This window comes from Engraulis encrasicolus, chromosome 21 (assembly GCF_034702125.1).
Source record: "Engraulis encrasicolus isolate BLACKSEA-1 chromosome 21, IST_EnEncr_1.0, whole genome shotgun sequence".
Taxonomy (NCBI): Eukaryota; Metazoa; Chordata; class Actinopteri; order Clupeiformes; family Engraulidae; genus Engraulis; species Engraulis encrasicolus.
This window is the reverse complement of record NC_085877.1, coordinates 17,755,296-17,781,353: the sequence shown is the minus strand read 5'-3', so window position 1 is coordinate 17,781,353 and position 26,058 is coordinate 17,755,296. Positions and strand designations below refer to the sequence as shown.

At 42.6% G+C, this 26,058-nt stretch overlaps 1 protein-coding gene across 1 annotated transcript in view; it reads right to left on the bottom strand.

The window, feature by feature from the left end:
* Nucleotides 1-1,642: 1,642 nt before the first annotated feature.
* LOC134436941 (oxysterol-binding protein 2-like) overlaps nucleotides 1,643-26,058 on the bottom strand; it is a 41,001-nt gene continuing 16,585 nt past the window's right edge. The window contains exons 3-14 of the mRNA XM_063186310.1: nucleotides 24,574-24,869; nucleotides 20,755-20,917; nucleotides 17,751-17,871; nucleotides 16,700-16,760; nucleotides 15,057-15,188; nucleotides 13,356-13,601; nucleotides 10,731-10,851; nucleotides 9,872-9,975; nucleotides 9,053-9,148; nucleotides 7,371-7,558; nucleotides 3,592-3,812; nucleotides 1,643-2,159 (exon numbers count right to left, since the gene is read on the bottom strand). Coding sequence (XP_063042380.1) covers nucleotides 2,017-2,159; nucleotides 3,592-3,812; nucleotides 7,371-7,558; nucleotides 9,053-9,148; nucleotides 9,872-9,975; nucleotides 10,731-10,851; nucleotides 13,356-13,601; nucleotides 15,057-15,188; nucleotides 16,700-16,760; nucleotides 17,751-17,871; nucleotides 20,755-20,917; nucleotides 24,574-24,869 — 1,892 coding nt within the window. The 3' untranslated portion in view covers nucleotides 1,643-2,016. The remainder of the gene's footprint in view (nucleotides 2,160-3,591; nucleotides 3,813-7,370; nucleotides 7,559-9,052; nucleotides 9,149-9,871; nucleotides 9,976-10,730; nucleotides 10,852-13,355; nucleotides 13,602-15,056; nucleotides 15,189-16,699; nucleotides 16,761-17,750; nucleotides 17,872-20,754; nucleotides 20,918-24,573; nucleotides 24,870-26,058) is intronic.

Genomic DNA, 26,058 nt, shown 5'->3' with positions numbered 1-26,058 from the left:
TAGTGATGATGTGAGACCTATTTCTAATATATTGCCAAAGAGGCACCTCATACTTACGTAAGGGCCATTTAGGCTTAAGTACTACTTAAGAGTTCTTGACTAATCGCAGCCCCTAACACTGAGAAGGAGTGCTAGGATGGTAGGAGACGGGATGCAACTTTGAATGCACCGGCAGCAGCGTCAAGTGTTCACCACCCAGTCCAGACGTTCCAACCGGTGTGACAGACTATCTGGTGTTTCCCGTAACAAGTGGTCACCCCAGATGAGAGAAACACAGCGATTGATGGAAACTTAATTGTATTATTCTAAATTAAGAGTGACATTTACTTATGACCAATCACGGTTGGTTCTGACATCTGGGTCAGCAGTTGTTATGGATACCTGATAGTCTGTCACACCGGCCCACTTTTGCGCAGAGGTGTCAAACACCCAATTTAGAAAGTAAAAAAACCTCCCATAGTTTCCTTCCAACACAGGTAATTTCGCTAAGCAACATATGCCTGTATTTGACAACTTATTACAATCAGCAGATTCAGCACTGGTTTTTGCACATTTTTGAAAGGATTTTTACTTTCTGACACTGGGATTGAATTTGACACCTGTCCATCTGTGGATTAAATTAGTAAATCCAGGCATGGTGGTTTAGTGGCTAACCCAGGTATGTTAATTCAGGGTGAGTGGTAAAATGGACAATTCTCATGGCTTCATAACTTTTACATGACATTACACTTAGCTGACGCTTTTATCCTTTTATACTACTACTAAAAGCTGACGCTTTCATACTATTACAGTACCTGGAGCAGTGTGGGGTTACGCACCTTGCTCAAGGGAACCTTAGCCATGGAGTGAGATAGGGAGCTGAAGGGTGGGATTCAAACCTGCAACCCACTGATTTTAAAGCCCATCTCCTTAACCAGTAGGCCCCAGCTGCCCAAGATGGATACCTTCAAGCTACAAAAAGAAGTCCAGTTGCCTAACTTTAATATAAGTGAATTACAATCTTCACGCACACAGTGTAGATAGATAGATAGATCTTAAATAATTCATGAATGAGTTACTTAACAATGATTTGAAGTAGTTATAATTTTTTTCGGGACGTCCTGTAGATTAACTGATTGATCAATATAGATAGATCAATCTGTCAATATGGGTAGATTGATCGGTAGCACTTAGTTATATACAAGCCAAAATCTGTTTTTCATCTGCAACATGGCATTTTTCAGCTATGTCTGGAGTTCAAAAACAAAGCCATAAAACTCTGTTATCAGAGGCCTTACCACTTGCCCTGAGTCAGCACGCCCAGATAAGGGACTGAAACCCCCTTCTCAGAGTAACTAGCCCCCCTGGTCACGGTTTCTTGAACATGTAGTGTAGCAACCTGTACCATCCTCCAGTTCTGGTGAATTCAGTGTTTTAATAAAGTGCTTGCAGCTGTCACCTATAACTTATTTGCATGCAATATTTGTTTTGTTTTGATTAAGTTACGCAAACAAATGAAGAAAAACAAAAACACCACAACTGCCCTAAAATCTTAACTCACATACAGTACACTCACTCTGACAAACCCAAACACACACACACACACACACACACACACACACACACACACACACACACACACACACACACACACACACACACACACACACACACACACACACACACACACACACACACACACACACACACACACACACGGTCACACGCACAAAGTTGTGTGTTTGTACAGTACAGCCTGATATGTAATCACTGATGAGAGCCCAGCACAAAAACAAGTCAGTCATTTTTTTTTCTCAGGCGGTTTTGAAATGTGTTTTGTTTTTGTTGTTGTTGGTAGTGGTAAGCTGCGTCGGTGGTCCTGGCTCCCAAGTCGCGTCACACCGATGGCACTCACACAGGTCCAGGATCAGTTCTGTTCTGCATCTGCAGCCCTGTCTGTGAGTGTAAATGTATTCATGGGCTGCCCACAGGCCTCACATCAGTAGCAGCAGCAGCAGGCTTGTCCTCTGTGTGTAACTAGTAGATATTGGGGCACTGGCTCCAGTCCTGGGTCTCTTTAGCCTCCCAGTAGCCTCCGCGGTACACGTAGCTGCTGTACCCTGTGTCCGAGTCCGAACGCTTCTCAAACCACAGCGGCTGGTAGCTGTCGATGTCTCGGCCTGGAGGTGGGAGAAGAGATACAGCATCACAATGCTTAGGGTGTCTGATGTGGATCTGAGAGAGTTTTTTGTTCATACGGGCTGAATGGCTCCGGATGTCGTCCTTTACCGTCCTACTCGACAGTTTTTACCATCAACACTGACCATTATTCATTTATAAATACACTCCTATGATTTTATTACCATTTGTTACCATTTTTTATGTATTCCAGTGTCACCAATGCGTCAGGATTTCTCTTTCTCTGTGCTGTTGGGCTGGGCTGAAGAATATTTTCTGATACATTTTTTGTCCTTCCCTTTCAAGTGTGAGTGAGCATAAATTACAAATGTGAAGACTTCCCATGACAACGGACTTCTCAAAGTGCCACTACGCATAATAATAAGACCTGGCCTACACAAATACACATTTTCTATCATCCATCGCACGCCCTCAGGGAAGACTTATGGAGCCAAAGCCTCAGGTGACTCGAAAACTACTTGAGGAATACCATTTCAAATTCCATTCATTTTTGTACTTTCAGACCAGCTGGACTTAGCATGTTGTTCAACCGGTCAACCGGTTACCAAGGTCAAGAGGTGTATACATCGTGTGTAAACCCTCCAAAAAGAAAACAGGTCTCCGATGGACCAACTAATATACAGTACACTGTAGTGGCGTATAGAGTTATGAAACATAAAAACTGAACTGCTTGGCTGCAACGTAGCAAAACATTCTGTCTATCAATACAATTTCAGGTGTGTTTGCTATCGCTTGATAGGTGTGTTCCATCAATTCTCCAATTGAAAGATGACAAGATTTTCTCTGTGAGACAGGCACAAAGAATCTGCCTCTAGGCTGCCATTGGGTCCTGACTTGTTGTGAATGCAACAGGGTGTTGTTGAGAGCACCTTGTTTCTGTTGAATTAAACATGTTGCAAACATTTCATGCGTCTTTGAAAATGGCCTGTGTCTACCTATGTTCTTGCAATGGCAATCTATGTCTATGTTTGTCTCTGTGTTTGTCTGTCTATGTTTACGGTACAGTATGTGAACGTCCTGTCCTCCCTCCTCGAGCCCCATGGCGGTCTGTGCCTCCCTCTTGCTCCCTATGTCTATGTGTTTGTCCAAGTATTTGGCTATCTCTTTGTGTACTGTGTATCTATGTCTATGTCTTTGTATAATGTATATCTATGTCTATATGTATGCAGGGTTTCCCCCAGCACTTTATTACTAAGACGCCAACCATGGCAACAAACACCTACCACCTTGACTATGCCCCTTGACAAGATAAAGATTTGGGGTTGTGAATGAAATTTCCAAATTTGAGTCACTAAGAATGTTTACTTTTATGGTTTTCATGTTTTATTCCTTATGAAACCGCACAACAGTAAGCGCACTGACACAAGTGGCGCGATATGAGACACGGCATACAGCATGTGTTCTGGTTCTCACCCTCCTCCAGTGCCATGGCCGTCTGGGCCTCCCTCTTGCGGCGCTCCAACCTTTGGCTCTCCTCCAGCCTCTGCTTCTGGGCGTTGGCCTCGTCCCATAGCCCCGCCTCCATGAGCCGCTGGTCGGGCCGCAGACGGCTGTCAGTGGGCGCCACCGCCTCCTCCAGCTCGTTAAGGGTTAACGCCAGCGAAGAGAAGTAGTACATGTTCTCCGTGTTCTCTCTGGAGAAAGAGGAGGGAGAAAAAAGATGTCGGAACGGGAGGTGTGAAACAGAATGTGTTACCATAGAATGTCCTAGAAGTATACAACTGGTTGTCCTTCCACACAGTGGCAAGGATTCCTTTTAAACATTCTTTACATACTTTGATTTTCTTCATTTGTTTAGTATGTTATGTGTAGCAATTGCATGTCTTGGTCTGACCGAATTATCTACTAGGAATTACATGTATATACTTGGTATACATGTTTGTATTTGAATTAACAGTATAGCTAGCGGAGAGTTTCTATGTACTGTAAATGAATGAACCTTGCATAGCTCTGTAATGTAACAATATGCAACACAAAAGTAACCTCCTCAACTTGGAGAAATGACGCCCCCAACTGACAGAAATGTTAACTACAAAAGGAAAGCAACATGATGAAATCCAGAGGAGTTTAGCTGTACGTTGTTGGCTGTTCCAGTTTAACTCTGTTAGATAACATGATCCGGATAAATGAGAAACTTCACATGCACACTGCGGAGGAGCTGCTTCCAGCAAGGGCTGTTTCTTCCAGAGCATGACTATGCAATGTACTTTTATGTCAATCAGTGGGTTTAAAACTTTTTTTTAAACAAACTCCCTCCCTCCTGACCACACCATAAGCTTGCCATTGCTGCCACAGCCTATTAACAATAATAATCTTTTTATGTATGCTTCAGTGTACTTTTTATATGTCATTTAGGTGTGCTTAAAAACTGCTTTAAAGTTTGTGCTTTAAAATGAGTCAAAAATGTATTTTGTGTTCAAATGAATTGGGGATGGTTGATTATTGTCACCCCTTCCCCCAAGGGCTCTCTAACGCTCTATTTTACTATATTATTTGCAAAAATAATTGAATGTGGAGTGTCGTTAATTCCCATGACAGCTTATGAAAAATACCACCAAGCTAAGTTAACTAACTACACGAGAGAACCCTTATGGGGGAGACTACTTGCGGCAGAGAGTAATTCTTCTTTATTTTTTCTGTATGTATTGACAGTAGAAATAAATGCAATGTTTCAATAATTCCAAAAACACCTCCAGCTGCCATGAATACTAACTACACCAAAGAAGCACATTGAAGGGAGTAGTCTGCTTATGGCAGTCTGTATGTCTTCCGGATCAGATTGAGGGTGGTAGTGACTGTATGTATGTGTTCTATCTAATAACTTGTGTGGATATGTAATAATAGTAAATATAATGTCAAGTGTCATTACGTAACAACCCCTTCAACAGCTTGTAAAAATAGCAGCTCCCCCTAGTGACACGAATGATAACTTCACTAGAGTGGCATAGAAGGGATCTGCTCACTATACACCACGGAATTGCATTTATGCCTCACCCGTGCTTGCAAGGGGGCAGCCCCAAATGGAGCCCCAAGGGAGTAGTGCGGTGGGGAGTAGTGCGGTGGGATGGTGCCATGCTTAGGGTGCCTTAGTCATGGAGTTAGGGAGGAGGGTAAGGAGTCGAACCAGCAACCTTTGGGCTTAAAGTCTGACACCCTAACCCATGACTGCCCATGGGTTTGGTAGATGGTGTATAGCAAGGATTCTTAACCTTTTTGACGTCGAGGCCCATTTTTTCCAGTGCACAGTGCCCCGGGGCCCATATATATATATATATATATAATACGATACAATATAATATAATATAGCTTAATAGAATGTAATATAGTAATATATATATAGTATTATATTACATTATATTAGACTATATTATAATATTATATGATATTATATTATGATAATATAATATAGGCTAATATATTATGATATAAAATATAAATAAATAAATGAATAAATAAAGAAATGAATAAATAAATAGGCTAGCATTTTTTCCACAAGGGATAGCCTATTCATTAATGTTAATATTAATCTCATTTAATCTCACTCATTAAATCCACTCACAGTTTAGCAAGCCAGAGTCACATATGAATGCCTCTCTGACAGCTCAAAGTGTGCGTGACAGCTCTTGACATGCGCTTTGTAATGAATCTGCTGTTCATAAATTCAAGACGCTTTTCTACACAAGTGTAGACTGTCTTGTTGGGGACACTTGGACAAGTATAAGGGATAAAGATTCAGTAACTACAATTATTTTGAGCAGCCTAACCGTTGAACACCTATTTCTAACTAACACGTGAGGATATTAGGACACAGAAGACGTCGCCAAATCAGCTGGGAAGCTGAACCGGTTGGTAATTTCGCTTTTTCCAAATAGCCCACTGCAAAGTGTGTTACCGTCTTGTTCTTAATGAATCTCCCCCGAACAAAAAAACGTGGGGTGCGGTCATTGCGCTATGACAGAGTTGCGTTTGAGGGAAAAAGACGCACACTAGTATTTGATAACTAGCGGTCCCACGGCCCGCGTGGCCCACTGGTGCAAAACTGACAGTTGTCTGCGGCCCTAGAGGTTGTGAGCGCAGCCCAACTTTGGTCCGCCGCCCTATGGTTAAGAATCCTATAGTATAGTAAATACTTTAATGTGTGGCTGACAGTTGTGTGCTTATGGCAGGGGGGACTTCATCCAGAGCACGCAAGGAAAGGTGACTTTATTAAAATCTTATAAAAAATCTTATTAAAAATATGAAATATACCCGAAGATAGATTTGGTTGCAGGTAAAAGTAGTAAAGGCTTACACAAACAACACAATACTACTAACGACAATAAAGTAAAAGCTTACACAAGCAACACAATACTAATGACCAGGGTCTGGAAAATGTTGTATATGTGTTAATTTAAACACATTGACGGTGGTGTTTGCTGCTTACGGGACAGGCTATTTCTTCCATAGTAGTTTGGGAGGGTCTGGTATAGACGTGTATGTAAGGGTTAACGTTCGGCGAGAAGGTCGCTACCGTGGAATAGCAGCACGACAGAGAGAATCTTTAGACCCCGACGCGGAGCGGAGGGGTCTTGTTCTCTATGAAGTGCTGCTATTCCACAAAGCGACCGACTCGCCGAAAGTTAACCCGCTTATTATATGGATATACTTAAATGACTCACACATGGCGGGGACATTTCTTTAGGCCTATTTAATGTTAAGATTGTTGCTGCGCACTGCGCAAAACAAAACAGTGCCGCTGTGGAACACCGCTGGCAACAGCTAGGTAGCCAGGACAACAGGTGTTGTCTACCACAGCAGCTGATTAGAGTCTTGTTGAAAAGTCGCTTTAGCAGTGAAAAGTCTTGTTGCCATTGACAGCGGTCTGTTATAGACCAACCCGTCCGTTATCGAAAAATAACAGACGTGCGAACGTTGGGGAGCCCCGTTGAAATGAATGGAGCATTCGACTGATGACGTCACAACCATATAATAAGCTGTTATAATGTATTAATACAGCAGTAAATATAATGAGAGTAAATATCAGAGGTAACAAAAGTAATAACTTTTCAATAACTGTCCTCTGTAATAACTTGTATACATACCGGTATTCATATGTATATGAATTTCTTCCAGAGTAGTTTGGGGGGCAGGGTCTGGTAGATGGTGTATACAGTATTAATTGAAACACATTGACGGTGGTGTTTGCTGCTTACGGTAAAGGGTATTTCTTCCAGAGTAGTTTGGGGGGCAGGGTCTGGTAAACGGTCTTCTGGCGTGCCTCAGGTCCCCCTCCGCAGCCCCCGCTGCTGTCCACGATCTTGGCACACTCCATCTTCTCGTCCCACGTGCCTGACAGGATGTAGTGAGCCGTGTCCTCTCCATCCATCACCACTCCCGTCACCTTGAGCAGAGTAATGATCATAGATAATAATGATTAACCACTTAGCGCAGAGCTTGTGTTATAACCTAGAAATGTTGTTATGATGTAGTTGAGTATTTTCAGCAAATAGTGAATAGGCCCACCGTCGACCCCATCTGCACCACCCCGTAGAAGACAGTTTAAGTGCAAGTGGAGGTTAGCACAAGAGGCGGTTCTCAGACACATGCAAAATGTCAAATTCAACTTGCACATCATTACATTATAATTGTAATTATATATATATATATATATATATATATATATATATATATATATATATAGTGTAGCCTCTTAGTGCAGATGGGGTTAATATAATAATAATGTAAAATAACAAGAGCAATCGAAAGACAGCAACCTGCCTCCCTTGCCATTACCAGTTCCCGGCACCTGAAGCAGAACATTACATTATATTGCATCACATTACATTACCACACATTGCATTGCACTTAGCTGACGTTTTTTTTTTTTTTTTTTTAAATCCAAAGACCCTTCATTTATTTAACTTATTTAAAGAAGCTATTTTAGGTACAGGGTAGTAGTTACAGTCCCTGGAGCAATGTGGAGTTAGCGTTTCAGCCATGGATGTACACATTCTCCCTATCGGTAAGAGTACAGTAGAAGTCAAAACTTGCAACCCTCTGATCCAAAACCAACAACTCTCATTAAAGCCACGAGGCATGAGGATAAATGAAAGATTTTGAAGTCAGGTGTATGAGGCACACGTTTGTACTAATATTTGGGGAGTTGGTCTGGGGAGAAGGTCAGAGATTCATATCCTATGCTTGGCCAGATGCCTGTGCTGCTCAGCCATAACGGGGCAGCTGTAGCCTAATGGTCAGAGAGATGGTCTTAAGATCAGAGGTTTGCAGGTTTGAATCCCATCCTGACTTCTGCCAACACCTTTATCCATGACTTAAGTGCCCTTGTGCAAGGCACACCTAACCCCAACATAGCTCCAGGGACTGCAACCAATACCCTGTAAATAACTGTAAGTAGCTTTGGATAAAAGCGTAAAGTGTAATGTAATGTAATGAACAAGAACTGTGTTCTTTGTTTATTGTCATGAAGGAGGATATAAAATACCATAGAGTTGACATTTCAACTGTGCTACTAGTTACCCTGAAACAAATACAATTCTTGTACATACCGACAGGAGGTTTACACAGACACACCGTACATTAACACATCATTACATAATCACGTATGCCATGCGTGCAGCTGGTCTGGTAGGTTAGCCTACATTCTGATGTAATTGTACAGCTTCTGTTAGAAAGGGCGTACTGTGGGTCAGGTGGGACAAGGCCCCTGTTATAAATTTGCTTTATCTACCTTTTATATGATTATAGGGAGATTGTACCAAAATAAATTGTTGGATGTAAGATGCTATAGTTTTCATGAAAGACCTGCTCCAGAGAGAGGAATTGATGTACACACACACGCACACGCACACGCACACGCACACAGACACACACACACCTTGCGGGGTGAGTCTCGAGAGAAGTAACTGTAGGGAGAGAACTTCAAGTGGCAGGTGTCTTTCGTTCTGCGATTGACTATTTCAATGTCCCCCGACTGGAAAGAAAAACAAAAAATTATTGTTACAAAACAGTTTTTAGAGTCTATGTACATAGCCATTCATTACTCCATTGTTTTGGCTCATATCTTGAATCAGAGATGACATGAAAAGTCACATGGACTTCCCTAACCAACAGTACTGTGGTAGGGAACACAATGAACCCACATTTAGCACATTTTCCAAATCAAATCTGCAAAGATACTTCACACTCATGATTTCAGTAACTGTGTGATAAATATGGATTTAATTGATCAAGTTATTAATAGAAGTTTATCATAATCACACAGCATGACCTCAGTAATATTATGGAACGGCGTGATATGAAAGTAACCACAAGAGGGGGCTGTGTGCTCAGTAGTTGCAGTGGCCAGATGGCGGACTGAAGCTCATGGCACATATCGACACAGTGTTCCACATTTGCATGCAAAAGGCACAGACGCCATGCTCACAAGACACAGACCCATGCACACCTACGCATGGCCCCTTTCTCTCATGTGCATATGCACACAGAGTACGTACATCTACAGATACAGTACTACATTCACACACACACACGCACAAGCTGCACACAAGAGCGTCACAATGATTTAAAAATGTGTGCCGGCCAATAAGATCGCAAAACATAGGCTGTACACATATACAAGTCCTGCTATGCCCTGCACTCACACTCTCATACAAAAGTGCATACAGTCAATGCACACCAAAGGAGAGATGCGTACTTGGTCAATCCAGAGCTTGCCGACGATGATGTTATGTACGGTGGAGGTCACCTTGCCCCAGACGTAGTGGTTACCACTGGCATGGAACTGCAGATGGATGCAGCCTACAGCAGAGCACACACAGACACACACACACACACGCACGCAAGCACACACGCAAGCACACACACATGCAAGCACACACACACACACACACACACACACACACACACACACACACACACACACACACACACACACACACACACACACACACACACACACACACACACACACACACACACACACACACGTGTGCACACAGACACACAGACACACACACACGTGCACACACAAATACAAATATCAAAATAAAAGACCACAAAATGGAGTTGAAAGCAACGAGACCGACAGAGAAAACCAAATAAATCAACCACGAAGGCTGGAGTTATACAGTGCATTTGACATATAATAAAGGGATCATGCATACATCATACAGCAATGCATATTTTTAGTGCCGACATCAAACAATAAAAACAAAACAAAAAAGTAAAGCAAAAACGTATGCAAGGTAATATAGGACACCTTGCCCTAGTTTGGAGTGTCTGCTTCTTGTTAAGTTTTTTTCTTATATTCTACATCTTGGGATCTCTTACATTTGATATTTGGGTTTCCATCTTGTATATAAATAGGCATGTAATGTAGAGACACAGACAGACAAACAGACAAACATACAAACAGACAGGCAGACAAACAGAAAGACAGACAGACAGAGAGACAGACATATAGAAAGATAGACAGATAGAAAGATAGACAGACAGAGAGATAGATCACATTCTGTAAAGTACAGACAGACACAGAGACTGACAGACAGACAGACCTCGTGGCATGACAGAGATGTATTTCCCTCTGAACTTGCTGTCGATGGTGATGTCCTGCCACAGGGTCCAGCCCCGCTGGGACATCACATGGTGGGCAGCTGCTGGGGGGTGGTGGCTCACCTGCACACAGGGGACAGCAGCGGTCACAATCATCATCAGCAGCATCAGTACCATCACCGTCTTCATCACCACCATAATCAGTATTACGCCAATCACTATCATCGTCATGACCATCACCATCTTTATCACCACCACCACCGTCATCATCATCCTCATGCAGGCCTTATTTAAATGCACACTACCTGCAGAGGAAGCCAGTCAACATAACACTTAATGCCACTCCCCTCACAAAAATCATCGTTATCATCATCATCATCATCATCATCATCATCATCATCATCATCATCATCATCATCATCATCATCATCATCAACATCAACATCAACATCATCATTGTGCCGGTACTCAACTGGAAAGAAGTTCAAATGCATACAGGTACGCTGTTAAAAAGTCTCATATTATAGAGGCTAAAATCTAAAGTCTTAGTACTTTGCACTGGTGTGTACTAGCCCAACTAAAGCACCGAATGCAATAAAGCATTGAGCTAATGCTATGCAAATGTTCACCGCAAGTGTAAGTTTGCATTTACATTACTAAAAAAATGTCAAATGCTGAGCTAAAATCGACAACAACACTCACTGGAGCATTCAAGCTTTACTGTACATGTCATGGCTGCATTTCTTGTGAAGTGGTATCGACATCTTAATTCATGCATAACTTGATGTGAACATTTTTGTGCGAGCAAGTGAGTGTGCTTTAGTTACGCACATTAACCCTCAAGAATGGCTGCCCTTGTTAGATTATACAGTAATGTTGCGCTGCGCCTTTGCTGGCTGGTTACAAGTCCACGTGTGTTACGTAATGTACATGTAATGTCCTCATAACTTCTCCAACGGTATGCACTGTTGTAGGGTGTTTATAAAAAATTGCTGTATGACACTAGAAATAATTGTGAAGTAGGTGTTTATTAAAATGTATGCAGAGTAGAAGAATTTACAGACATCATTTCAGTGTTTTATCACCATCTACTTCAAGAAATTGAAATTGAATGGACAAGAAGATCATTCATACCTACTAGTATATCCATGTTAAATAAGACAATTGTAAGACTGAATTGCACTGCACATTGCACTTTGGTAGTACTGTATTTACAGTAAGTTACTTTTTTGTCAATCTGTCGTCTTGTCCTAGAGGGAGGGTGGGTGTTGTGTTTGTCTATAGTGTTTTTGTCTATTGTAATGTCTTTGTAATTGTATCAGATGCACTGAAAATGGCATACAGCAATTTTCCAAAAGGAAAAAATAAACAAACTATCTAAGAATACCAAGAGAATTAAGTGTGATTCGCCTTGTCAGCAGTGCCAGAATGGATGTCAGTTTGAAAAAAGGAGGTGACAAAACAACAAAAAACATCTGTAAATTTTGTTTCCATTTGATAAATCAAACTTGATCAATACGTACAGTACTTTGCATTGATTTGATACACAACTATGTATATCCATTTTTCGGAACAACCAGTATGCATGTGTGTACCATACACTGTGTGAATGGCTCAGAGTGTCCCAGTCCTCATTTGGCCTTTTTGCCAAAAAAATGAGAAAGTGTATCCAACATCTCAGTGGGCAAACAGGATGGAGATTGAAATTGAACAGTCATGATTTTCATGGATAATGGAGCATGTAATTCTGTTCAATTTCCTGTGTGTGTACGTGTTTGTGTGTGTGTACGCCTGTCTGTCTATCCATCTAATATGCTTATATTTTTGTGTCTGTGTACCTACCGAACTGGACTGAATATAAGACAATACCGAATAGAAGACAACCTCCCTTTTAAATTGCTATTTTTTCTAGAACAAAAACACCATCTATGACCATATTCAGGCCAATACTGTCTATCTATGTATCTGTCGAGCTGTCTGCACATTACATTGTACATTGTTAGAGCCTCAGTGAGCAGATTTGAGGTTCTTTTTGAAAGAAAGCAGCGTGGTGGCTTGGCCAATGTGGAAAGGTGTTCCAGAGGGTGTGGGCAGCAACACAGAAGGCTCTGTCACAAACGGTACATACTAGTCTGTTGCGGGGGTTGACAAGTTGGTCCTTGCCAGAGGACCTCAGCGACCTGGACTGGGAGTGGGTATAGTGTATACACTCAGAATATTGGTACTCTTAATATGTCATACCAAGGAATAAGCCACCTGCCAAATTGGCTAGTGACAATGGAAATGATTACTAACCACAGCCAACTTTTACCAGCATTTGGCCAGTTGGCAGGTGCCAGTGTCAAGCCCTGGTATCTATCTATCTATCTATCTATCTATCTATCCATCTACCCGTCTATACATTCCCTGGTTACCTCTTTACAGAGGGAGCGTTAGCTGTAGCAATAAATTCTATCCAGCTCGTAGCTCTCCCCCTGTAGGATGTTGAAGGGCTTGCCGGTGGACCCATCCATCCATCCATCCATCCATCCATCCATCCATCCATCCATCCATCCATCCATCCATCCATCCATCCATCCATCCATCCATCCATCCATCTCTCTTCTCTCCCTATAGTCCCTAATTACCTGTTCGCAGAGTGAGCGGTATCCGTAGTCGTCGAGTCTATCCAGCTCGTAGGTCTCCCCCAGCAGTGGGTTGAAGGGCTTGCCGGTGCGGTGCACGGTGGTGGAGTAGGAGGAGACGGAGAAGGCGGCCACCAGGCACAGCTGCTCCAGCGAGGAGGAGCAGAGCGCCGCGCGGTCCAGGAGCTCTGAGTACTCCAGGTCCTCCGTCAGCCGCTGCAGCATGGAGAGCGGCTCGTTGAAGTTCACCTGGAGAAGGGGGAGATAATTTAAGGTTATAATTGAAGGCTTTATTTGCAAAACGGTGTATCTCCATTTTATAGAATGTTGGGAAATTGACATTTTTGTATTGGGCATTCCATTGAAATGCATTGCAAAATGCATTTTATATAGCTTAAAAAAGTATGTTCTCAAAATATTTGAATGGTAAGAATTCACACATGGGTGATATGACCTCTGAACAGTCATTTCCAATAATAAAATGGAAAAGTCAAAAAATGGAGATACACCGTTTTGCAAATAAACCCTTCAATTATAGAATGGTATTTTCATCGAATTTGGTTGTATTCTTGAAGGAACAGTCCTCCCTTTTCCGATTTTGTAACACATGAATACACATATCATATTCTTCTCGTTACTAGTTCTTAATACTTAGATTGACATTATTACAGTAGCATAGCTTAGCACAATCACTGGAAGTAAATGGTACCATTAGCACCAAGCCACAAGTGATCATTGGGACATATTTCAATAGCAATTTTGCACACTGGTGAATTTTACATTATTGTAAAGGTGCACTGTGTAGGATGGTGGCCAGATTAGGTATTGTAACTATGCTGATCATTGAAACTGTGCTGCCTATTGCCTAATTTGGTGTTTCATGAATATTTATAACAAATAATAAACTAATATTTACTAGTATGACCAAAGTACAGTAACTTTTGCAGCTAAAAATGTCTATTTCTGGAAATTCAAATAGCAAATATGGAGAAGATGAATACTTAGAATTTGATTTAGTAAGTAATCATGAAAAAGGTAAAATTTGTGAATGGGCAGAATGAATTCTGGAATTAAACAACTATTACACAGTGCACCTTTAAAGTGCTTTATAACTACATTTGATTTTGTTTTATTTAATACCATAGACTTCCAAGAAGTCTGCACTCATTGTAAGTAAGTGAACAAAATTAGTGAGCACTGTGTGATTTGCAAGCAAAATCAGCTGTATGGGATAGGGGATTAGTAAAAAATCTTCACATAACTTGATTGTCTGAAGAAAAACAAAAAGGCATTGACGTGCCACCTCGATTTACGATTTAAATCGTGATTTTTTTTTCGTCCAGGCAAAGTAGTTGTGTGATTTTGTGGCCATGGGTAGCAGTAGTAGTAGCAGTAGCAGTAGCAGTAGTATGATCTTACGGGCATGAGCATTTTATCGAGCTCCTTGCCTATGCAGTACTTATTACTATATTAGCATTAGTAGTAGCAGTAGCAGCTGTAGCAGCAGCAGCAACAGTAGTACTACTAGTAGTAAAATTAGTAGTAGTGGTAGTAGTAGCAGCAGCAGCAGCAGCAGTAGTACTACTAGTAGTAACATTAGTAGTAGTGGTAGTAGTAGTGGTAGTAGTAGCAGCAGCAGCAGCAGCAGTAGTAGTGGCAGTAGTAGTAGCAGCAGCAGTAGAAGTGGTAGTAGTGTGATCTTACGGGCATGGGTATCTTAGACAGCTCCTTGCCGATGCAGTTCTTCATGATGCTCCAGAGGTTGAGGGAGTAGTTGGGCTTGTCTGGGATGCGCGTGCGCCGGGCTCTACGCAGCTGACCCGACTCTGAGGCATTCTGTACACAAACGTACGCACGCAGGCACACACACACACACACACACACAGACACACACACACACACACACACACACACACACACACACACACACACACACACACACACACAGACACACACAAAGAAAACATACAAATACACAAATACACGCACGCACACACACACACACACACACACACACACACAAAGAGTACATGTCATATACCTCATGTACACCGCCCAAAACAGTATGTCTAACCAGTCCACTTGCTCAAAAATTAACTATTGAATAACATGACCTGTACACAAGGATCTTCATAAATCTTCATCGGCACATATACACAAAAATCACACCCTGGTAGAATAGAAACACACAAAAGTCCTACACAAGCATGGACCAACACACACATGAAAAACCAACAGCACAGCTAAACACTGGTGAAGGTCGTTAGCAGCAAGTGCTACATTTGTCTTGATTTAGGCAGACTGCCACTCCTCTACCTCAGACATTCCCAAACTCACAATACCAGACGGCCCACTTCGAAATGTGAAAAAAAAAATCCACCACTCACCAAGCCTTAAATCCCAACTCCACACATGAGACTACTGGCAGCACAGTATTTTCCAAAAGGATACTCCTGTCATATCAACTCAACACGGCACTGTTGAATTTGTTCGTATTATTACATTGCCTACTTTTTAAACTGGGACACATATATTTTACACTTAAATCAAAATTACATTGCAAATCAAGGATAACCTGCTGTCATCACCATGGCCCAGCAGTGGGCTGCGGCCCACAGTTTGAGAATCAGTGCTCTCTGTAGGCTACAAACTAGACTGCAGCCTCCTGCCTTGCCTCCTCCACTATATTCAGTAAAGTGGGAACGCCCCCACAATGAGGGCACAATGCATCCTCATTAGACTGGAGGAAAATAAATGGCTGACTGTGTGTGTGTGCATGTGTGTATTCAAGCGTGCGCGTGTGCATGCGTGCATGTTTGTATGTGTGCTTATTTGGGTACGTCTCTGTCCGTTTTTCTGTGTATGGGTGTGGTGTCTGTGTCTACTCACGCTCTGGTGTCTGGGTGTCTGTGTGTGTGTGTGGGTGTGTGCGTGTGTGCGTGCGCAAGCATGCACGCGCACGTGTGTGTGTGTGTGTGTGTGTGTGTGTGTGTGTGTGTGTGTGTGTGTGTGTGTGTGTGTGTGTGTGTGTGTGTGTGTGTGTGTGTGTGTGTGTGTGTGTGTGTGTGTGTGTGTGTTTGTATGTGTGTTTATTTGGGTACCTATTTATGTCTCTGTCCGTTTTTTCCTGTGTATGGGTTTGTCTGTTTCTGTGTCCACTCACACTCTGGTGTGTGTGTCTCTGTGTGTATGTGTGTCTCTGTGTGTATGTGTGTCTGTGTGTCTCTGTGTGTCTCTGTGTGTATGTGTGTGTGTGTGTGTGTGTGTGTGTGTGTGTGTGTGTGTGTGTGTGTGTGTGTGTGTGTGTGTGTGTGTGTGTGTGCGTGTGCGTACAAAAGGACACTCACGTTCTGTTGGCTCCAGTCGGTAGCTAGGCCTCCACTCATGCTCTGGCTGCCAGTAGAGAGTCTGTATCGGGACACACAGGGTTTAGTCAAAAAGGACACACACGCAGAGAACAAAAACACACACACACACACACACACACACACACACACACACACACACACACACACACACACACACACACACACACACACACACACACACACACACACACACACACACACACACACACACACACACTCCACTTTGACGCAGTCGGGCGAGAAATTATGTCTTAATGAAGAAATGTCCTTGAGGTGACGTGAAAGACTCTGCTGTGTATGTGAGCCAGTATGAGTTCTGCAGCTGATGACCCATGACTGGTTTTACACAGTCCTCTAATTTCACACTCTCCCCACCCACAATTCAGCTGACCATACTTGGGTTCTTTTTTTTTAATATGTCTTTAGGGGATTTTAGGCCTTTATTTAGACAGTGAAGCTGGAGACAGACAGTCAAAACTAGTGCGAGAGAGAGAGAGCTGGTTTCAGAAGCTACAATCAAGTGTCACATATTCCAAATGACCTGGTTTTATCCACTGAGTTGTATTGGACAGGTTAAGCCAGCCCACATATGATATGGCACGCTGCACCACAGCACAACCCCACACGCCTCAGTTGGCTCTGGCTGTATATTTATCTGTAATTGTTACCCCCCACCCTCCTCTCTTGTTCTTTTCCAAAGTGAGCCCAGTCAGCAAGGTCAGCAGCCAGGTATTTATAGAAGATAGCTTTTTTTCTGAGCCATCTTTGCTGTCAGATCGGATTTCGTTCCTCCTTCATAAACTTGCTTGCTAGCCTGGCGGTCGCGACTTCAAAGTTACTCAGAGTTTCTGGTCTGTTCCAGGACAAGCTTAAAATAAGTAACAAATGTCCACAACACTGTTCAATGCTTCCAAATATTTACTGGCACGACGTTTCGGACGCTCAGGACAAGGTAGTTATGCTGGGCTATGACTATGCCCCTCACTTGTGCTAAATAGATAGTCATGCTAGGCTATGTCTATGCCCTCACCTGTGCTGGTTGTTGTGGTCAGCAGAGGTGACTGTTATGAAGGCTGACTCCTCCATGGCGTCGAAGAACTCTGTGTTGTCATCCTCCTCACTCTCATCTCCCTCCGTCTGCTCCGCCACCTCTGTAGGGAGTCAGACACACACACACACACACACGCACACGCACAGATACATATATACTGTATGAATACACACACACACACACACTCACATGCAGGCAGGTGAGTGCACACAGTAGCATGTGCAAAGCATGCACTCACTCACACAGATGCACGCCACACACGGACATACTGTACTCACTCACTGAATCAGATGTATTGTGATTACCGAAAAATAGCCATTCTGTGGTTAGAACTGAATTTTAGTATCTGAATTCTATTTCTCAGATCCGTTGACGAGGCTAATATGGAGTATTGATTTGTTCACCTACTTATTCGGATGTATATGAGCTGTACCTATAGGGCACTTGGCATCACTACCACTGACCTGGCTGAAGGCCAATGGCTGAGTTTTTACCCATCAAGTGATAGGAGATAATAAAGCCCATCACATTTTGGTGGGAGCGACTTTTCAGTTATCTTCTGTTTAGTCCAGCACCTGTGTAACTGATGTGCGTGCATTCTCTGCCTTTTTGGAATCCCTCAAGTGATACTGTAGTTATTCCCTTATATTGCACACTCAGATCTATGACAGAGTACAGAGAGCCGTTGTATCAGACCATTGAGTGGATATGGACTAGGTGTTTCTCAACGGGGGCTCTACAGCCCAAAAGTGGAGTTGGTAAGGCCCATTCAAAGTGAATGGAGCTCTTATATCATTTTAGAAAGCTCTATAATAATCATGCAGCATAACCAATAACAGTATACAGAAACGTATTATTTCTGGGCTGTGCTGTATTCATAATCTATAACATCATGTCGTTGGGTTGAGAGCCTTGGAATGCTTATGACGAGGTTAGGAGTGTGTTCAAGTTCAAGTTCTTTTATTTGTCACATACATATTATTTGTAGTGAAATGATGGTAATATTGGCATGCTTATGATGAGGTAAGGGCCACGGGGGCATTTCTTCAAAAAAAAGCTTAAGAACCACTGATATACGTACAGCTATGGCTACTGCCATCTTGACCATCTGAGGTCTCCAAAGAGTAATCAGTTCATGTAGCTTTGATGTAAAAGATATCTAACACTATATCTTAATGTATTCCATGTTTTCACACAGACTATATTGAATAAATGTGATGCTCTGCATTTTGCATCAAATACTGCATTGGGTTTTAGGGATTTCATTGGATAATAATTTAGTTTATTTGATGCTGTGTGAGCTGTGTCCTTGAGGCAGAAACATATTTTTTCAATATATCAAACGTAGTGTAGTTCACATCCCTTCATTATAGCGTGAGCATTTGGGGAAAATCTGACCACCCGTTTGAAAGTTATTGTGTTGATACGTGCATCTGCATCAAAATCTGCCGCGTTGAGGGCAAAACCATAATATTCCAGATGGAGAGTGTTTTGGGATAGAAATCATCCAGCACAATACGTTTCAGGAATATAATCACAAGCCATTAGTGGAGGCATCTACATTCAGCGAAAATAGCGCAGACCTGCTAGAACTCATTTGTGGCGTTAGCCTTGGACAGCCCAAGTCAACTATATGTTAGAGGACGGTTGTTAATAGCTCAAAGCAGTTAGTAACATACAGGGCTCTAAATGAACACCTGCCAACCGGCCAAATGCTGTTGAAAATTCAGTTTGGCTAATAGAACAGACTTACTAGCTGACCCATTAGAGAGTGTGTGTGTTTGTTTGACCCGTAATGTTAGCATCTATATTTTGGTTGGTGATGAAAAAAGTTAATTTAGAGCCCTGGTAACATACTGCTTTATGTTGGCCATTACCGGTATAGAAAGGTGACGTCATCCTGATAACTTGATAAACCTGTGGATGAATGTTAGAACAGGCCCTATATTACGTTCATTATGTCTAACTGTTATATAAAGGCTTAGCATTTTCTTTTGTTTCAGACATGTAAAAGTTTTATCCTCTAGGCTACCTGACATGTTCCGCCTTCCTCAAAGTGTCACATGGATGTTGACAGCTGCTGATTTTAAAGCATGCCACGCATCAACATCCATGTGACCCTCTGATGAAGACGTAAGTTACATCGTTGAAACAGGTCAGGTAGCCTAAAGCAGTGTTTCCCAACCAGGGGTACGTGTACCACTAGGGGTACGCGAGCACACTGCAGGGGGTACTTGGAAAGATGCAATTTTAACAAATGTATGGAGCTTAGTTACATTGGAATAGAGAAAGCGATATAGAATATGACTTAGGGGGTACTCATGGCACGACGAACAGGCTTAGGGGGTACACAAGACAAAAAAGGTTGGGAAACACTGGCCTAAAGGATAAAAAATGTCTGACACAAAAGAAAAACCCAAGACTAAAGTCCCTACATGGATTCAGGAGGGAGACACAAGAGGCTCTTCGTAAATATTTGTGCTGTGTGAAAAATAATTCTGTGTGTGTGTGTGTGTGTGTGTGTTTTCTGAGGAACATACTCTCCTATTAACCAAACTACAGCCATGAATGTGATTCCTCATCGCCCATTACAGAAAACAAGTGAAGACACAGCTGGCCCATCACATCATAGTGTCATGCATGAGCAGCTTTGGTTTAACAGTGTGTTTATGCACCATCTGTTAGCTGCAGCATTTTGTATTAGAGTTTGTGCGTGTTTGGGTGAATGTTCAATGTAACAGCAGTATTTTCTTTTCCTTGTGTGATTACAACATGCGTGTGTGTGTGTGTGTGTGTGTGTGTGTGTACAGAATTGTGTTCCTGTGTGTGCATGTGTATGGTGCGAATGTGTATGTAAGTGTACAATGTGTACCTGTGAGTGTGTGTGTGTGTGTGTGTGTGTGTGTGTGTGTGTGTGTGTGTGTGTGTGTGTGTGTGTGTGTGTGTGTGTGTGTGTGTGTGTTTGTGTGTGTGTATTATATACGTGTGCTGGGTGCCTCCCTCCAGGCGCGCTCCAGGCAGTTGTGCTGCTTGGCCAGCTGCTCTATAGTTTCCTCCAGGTGATGGCGCTGTTCCCTCTCGTGCTGCAGCGCTCGGTGCCACCGCCGGTTCTGGCACTCGGCTAGCTCCAGGAAGTCTCGGCATGCCTGGGGACAAGAGAAGAAGCCAGATTTTAAGTATGCCTAAAACACCAGGGAAAAACGCCTGTTACTCCAGTTGCTCATCACATGAAAAGCAACTCCACAACACCAAGGTACGGTCTTGGCCATGACTCAAGCAGCTACAGTGCTATACTTTCACACCGCGTGGAGGACCCGGGCTTCATTCTGCCCTGACGTCCCTCCCCGATCCTCCCTCATCTCTCTCTCACACTTGCTTCCTGTTACCAACACACATTGTCCTGTCAAATATAGGCATTAAAGGTCAACTTTCATCGTTATTTCATCAATATTGCTGTGCTCACCATTATTATTGAACGCATTACGCGTCACTTTTGTTTAAAAATCATTCTGGTTGCTTTGCTTCAAGCCTTCTTTGAAGGCTGGTAAAGTGGCTCGTGGACAAACGACAGGGTTTTCCGGTCTTTCTCATGGATATCCGTGACGCGAAAATGACTCCTGCTCTGCGTGTATCTGAGAGTAGCAACCAGCTGATAGCTAAGCTAAGCTAGGTTTCGTGCCACCAGCCGTCACTTGTTTTGAAAACAAGCAGGAAAAAAATTACTCAACATGTTTTTTTCAAAAAATGGGCCACATAAACCCAGTTTTTAGTGGAAGTTGATCTATGACGCTCTAAAAAAACAAAACAAAAACAAAAAAACCTGCAAAGGTACAAATTCGTAAGTGGTTCACCAAAGTGATGTCCCAGTTGACAGTTTGAGATCATGTATTTGCTTTACCAGTACGTCTAGAAACTGATTTGGCTCAGGGTGAAGACTATAATACTTACAGTGCCTCTGGGATGTCTGTAATAGTTTGTCGCCATGGTTTTCCATCAAACTTTTTAAAAGTTTAGATGACAATGCAGTTCTGTAGAATAGCAGGCTAATTCTAAGCACCAGGCTAACATTGCAAATTGTCTGTTAAGAGCATGAAAAAATATTTTAATAGCTGAACCTTTAGAACAACTCACTCTTGTGACATGCCACAGAGACAGCATCTGGACTGGCCCCACTTACAGTATGTTTAACTAATTTGATTTGAATGAGTACATATTGCATACATTAAACAACTGAAAAATAAAAGGTGGTGTTGTCAATGAGTAATCTCTGCCATATTTATAGGTCTGGCAAAGCAATAATCCTTAGTAAATGAACAGTGTTTTGAACACTACAGACTTGTTTTTGTGGCGTAATACGACAAGGAATGTGATTGCAGCACAAGTTTACAATGAATGCTTGGCTGTGCCGAGTTGCCTTACGAAATGCTGCAAACAAAATACCTGGCAGGATCCCCTGGCTCTGCACCAGGAGGAGGACCATACTGTACTGCAAGCTAGGCTTTGCCAAAAAGAAACCAGCATGTTCATGTTTGCCACGTGTGCCATGCAAAACTAATTACAGAAACAAGTCTTGAGCAATGTTGGGGTTAGATCCTTTCCTTTTGGGCACCACTGATGTGGATTAAAATGAGGGATATGAGACCAGAGGTTATTTAAAGCAACACCATGTTAGCATGGCGATCGTGATCACAAAGTTCTTTTGAGCCTCTATTCTGGCCAAGCTTCTGTAATTTTAGAGATCTCGGAGGGCGGGCTTTACCTAATCTAATCTCTCGCCAGCATGTTTCGCCTTTGTCTTGAAGATGCCATCTGGGTATCCCCACAACGATATCAAAAATCCTTGAATGTGATTGGACAAACAATCTGTCCGTCACCTTCACTGACGAGCCACTTCAGCCACTCACACTGAACACTGAAGCCGTAACGCACGCAGCTGAGAATGACAGGAGGAAGAGGAGCCATAACGCAACCCATCTATGGAAAATCCCAACCCACAGTCCTTGTTGGCTCATTTGTTCAGAAATGGTTCTGACTTTCACTAGCCTCTGATGGTTGCATGAGGAAAGTACATTGCCCTCTCGTGTGGTTTGGTGGAACCAGATGCAGCCAGATGGTGCAAGTCAGGTTAGGCTTAACCCACGTCAATCAAAATCCTTTGTATGCTACTGGTCCACTCACAGATCTGGGAAACCTGTGCGGATTCGTTCTCAGAAAGTGTCATTTTATCTACCAGTTGTCCATCCTTGCCACCAATAGATTCCTTCAAAACAGTTCTCTATCCATCTTCTAAAGAATCAGTGCAGTCTAAAATACAGTTGTCTCCTCGATGCGAGCCATTGTCATTTGAGCCACAATCACTTGGTTCTGTTCCAAGACTTAAGCTTAAAGCTTCCCACGGGAGCCAGGCTACTAGTGCAAGACTTGAACCTGTGATCTTCTGATCTAGAGTCAGCCCTTGACCATTAAGCCACAGCTGTCCCTAGTGACACCCATGATACCTACTGTGGATCTAGGCCAGTCTATCTAAGCCTTTGCCATTGAACCAAAGTGGGAAGATGCTGCACTCAAAATGACCCCATTTATAAGCACATCAATAAACAGTTTATAATCAGTTTTTCTTGAGTAACTGGTTCTTTGCACCTTCAAATTGCTGCTAAAATGCTGCCACTTGACCACTGGACTACAAAAGTCTATGCTGGACTGCACTGTGTATCGTACTGCATAGCCTTTACTTATTCTGTTCTGTTTCTGTCAAAGAAAACAACACGGTCCCTAAAGTTGAATATGGCAGAGTTTCCCCGATGTTTTGAGGTTGCTTTGCTGCCTCTGGCAGTGGACTGCTTGACCGTGTGCATGGAATTATGAAGTCTGAAGACTATCAACAAATTTTGAAGTAGGAGTCCACCCCTGAATCCCATAGAAAACCTATGGAGAGATCTCTAAACGGCAATGTGGAGAACTCACCCTTCAAATCACCTCAAGGATGGTCTAAAATTCCCGTAGAGCATTGTAGGAAACTCATTGATGGTAATCATAAGTTGTTGTTCGCAGTTATTTTGTCTAAAGGTTGTGCTACCAAGTATTAGGCTGAGGGTGTCAATACTTCTGTCCGGCCCATTTTTGGAGTTTTGTGTAAAATGGTCATTCATTTGACTTTTTTCATTCTTTTTTGTGTTTTTTCATTGCAAGACAAACAAATGAAGATATAAATAACAAAGCATTTGTGATTGCAATCATTTTCTGGAAGAAATTGAGTATTATCTGACAGAATTGAAGGGATGCCAATACTTAAGGCCAGCACTTTAAACAGTAAACACAGCTGTTATACACACAGGTACTGTAGAACCTAAACCAACGTTCGTCGAACAGTATGGTTGTAGGGACTGTGACTAAAATGATCAGCCACATCTTTAAATATGGAGGTCATGGTACCTAACCAAGACCATGTGCTTCTACTCACATTAACCAAACAATGTTTGAATGTGGTTAATTTCTAAATACTACTAATTTCATATTTTTATGTGCTTTGGAGGCTGAGGCTAAATGGGTAAATTAACTAAGACGCATATTATCGCGAGACTGCAAAAGTGACACCGACCAAAGCTTTAGTTAGGGAGGTCATGGTGCCCAACCAAGGTACAACAAAGACTCTATTGCTAAGGCCATACTCATGTTGACCAGAACACCATATGGTTAGCTTCGGTAACCGTCTCCTATCTCTTCTCTTGATCTAACCATATTGAAAATCTTCGGTCCAACTAACCATGGCTCTCTCTCTTGCCCACCATATCTGTATACTCACATTGACCATAGCATTGCAGGTGATGCGGAAGAGCGCAGCACGCTCGTTGACTGCCTTGAGCTTGTCGTTGGGCGGCCCTGACGTGGCGTCGTTGGCGGCTGCCGCGGCGACCAGGAAGGCGTGCAGCTCCTCGTACTCGGCCAGCGAGCGCTGCAGCGCGGCCCCGTGCTTCCCGATCAGCTCGTTGCACGTGCTCAGGTCCTCGAGCTTGCTGGCCAGCGTCTTCAGCGCGCCTTGAGTCAGCGCCCGCTCTGCCTGCGTCACGCCCCCGGGACCCGCCTCGTCACCAGAGTCGTCTGGAGGAGAGAGAGAGAGAGAGAGAGAGAGAATGCCTGTGACACAGGACCCTCCTTGACACCTCACCAGAGTCATCTGTGGGTGGTGGAGGAGAGAGGTGGGAGAGATACTTTCGGGGGCACTGTGGCGCAGCGCGCTAAGCCCCCCACATTTGGGCTTGCATGCCCAAGGATTGCACCCAGGGTTCGAATCCGACCTGGGTCATTTCCCATCCCTACCCCGTCTCTCTCTCCACATTCGCTTCCTGTCTGTCTTCACTGTCCTATCTGAAATAAAGGCAAAAAGCCCATAAAATATCTTTAAAAGAAAGAGAGAGAGATACTTTTATTACAAGGATAGAAAGAGGAAGACGATGACAGGGAGAGAGAGAGAGAGAGAGAGAGAGAGAGATATGAGTTTCCCTGCATCCTTTATGTTTCAACACATACATTTAAGTGTTGAGGTATCAGGCAAACTATGACAGCAATAGGCATATATGACATAGAAAAGAGGATAGAAAGAGATAGATATAGAGATAGAGATAGACAGAGCGACAGAAGGAAGATGAAAAAGTGAGTGAGAGAGAGAGAGAGAGAGAGAGAGAGAGAGAGAGAGAGAGAGAGAGAGAGAGAGAGAGAGAGAGAGAGAGACAAAGAGGGAGTGGGAGAGAACCTTGTCATTAGAGGTATTTGGTGGTAGAGAAGGAATAAGTGACGTGAGTACAGGTGTCAAAAGTAAAAGTAAAAGTAAATTCATGGTGTAAATACAACACTAGTATAGGATATTATATAGCTGCTACACCATTTAGTCAATCACTACGTTGATTTATTTATATGATATTTTTAATTCCGGATTAATAATTCAGAATTAAATAGTTCCGTCAAGTTTACTTTGATCATTCCTTTAGTTCCAAATTAAGAGGTGTTAACATGACATTTGCAAAGAGGAATTAAGCTTAATTCAGAATTAAAGTCAGTTAATTCCGAATTAAATGCCTCATGTAAACGTAGCAAGTGTACTATACCAAATGAGGTTGATAGACTATGTTGTTACTGAAAAGCACTAAAATCTTAACAAGAACCCACAATACCAGCGCAGAGTTCCCTGGCCATAAGACAAGTGCACAGGCCTACTGATTACCCAGATAAGTAACCTGTGTTGGACGGACACTGTGTTTCTTTTTTTACTCTAACTTTTACATTTGACACC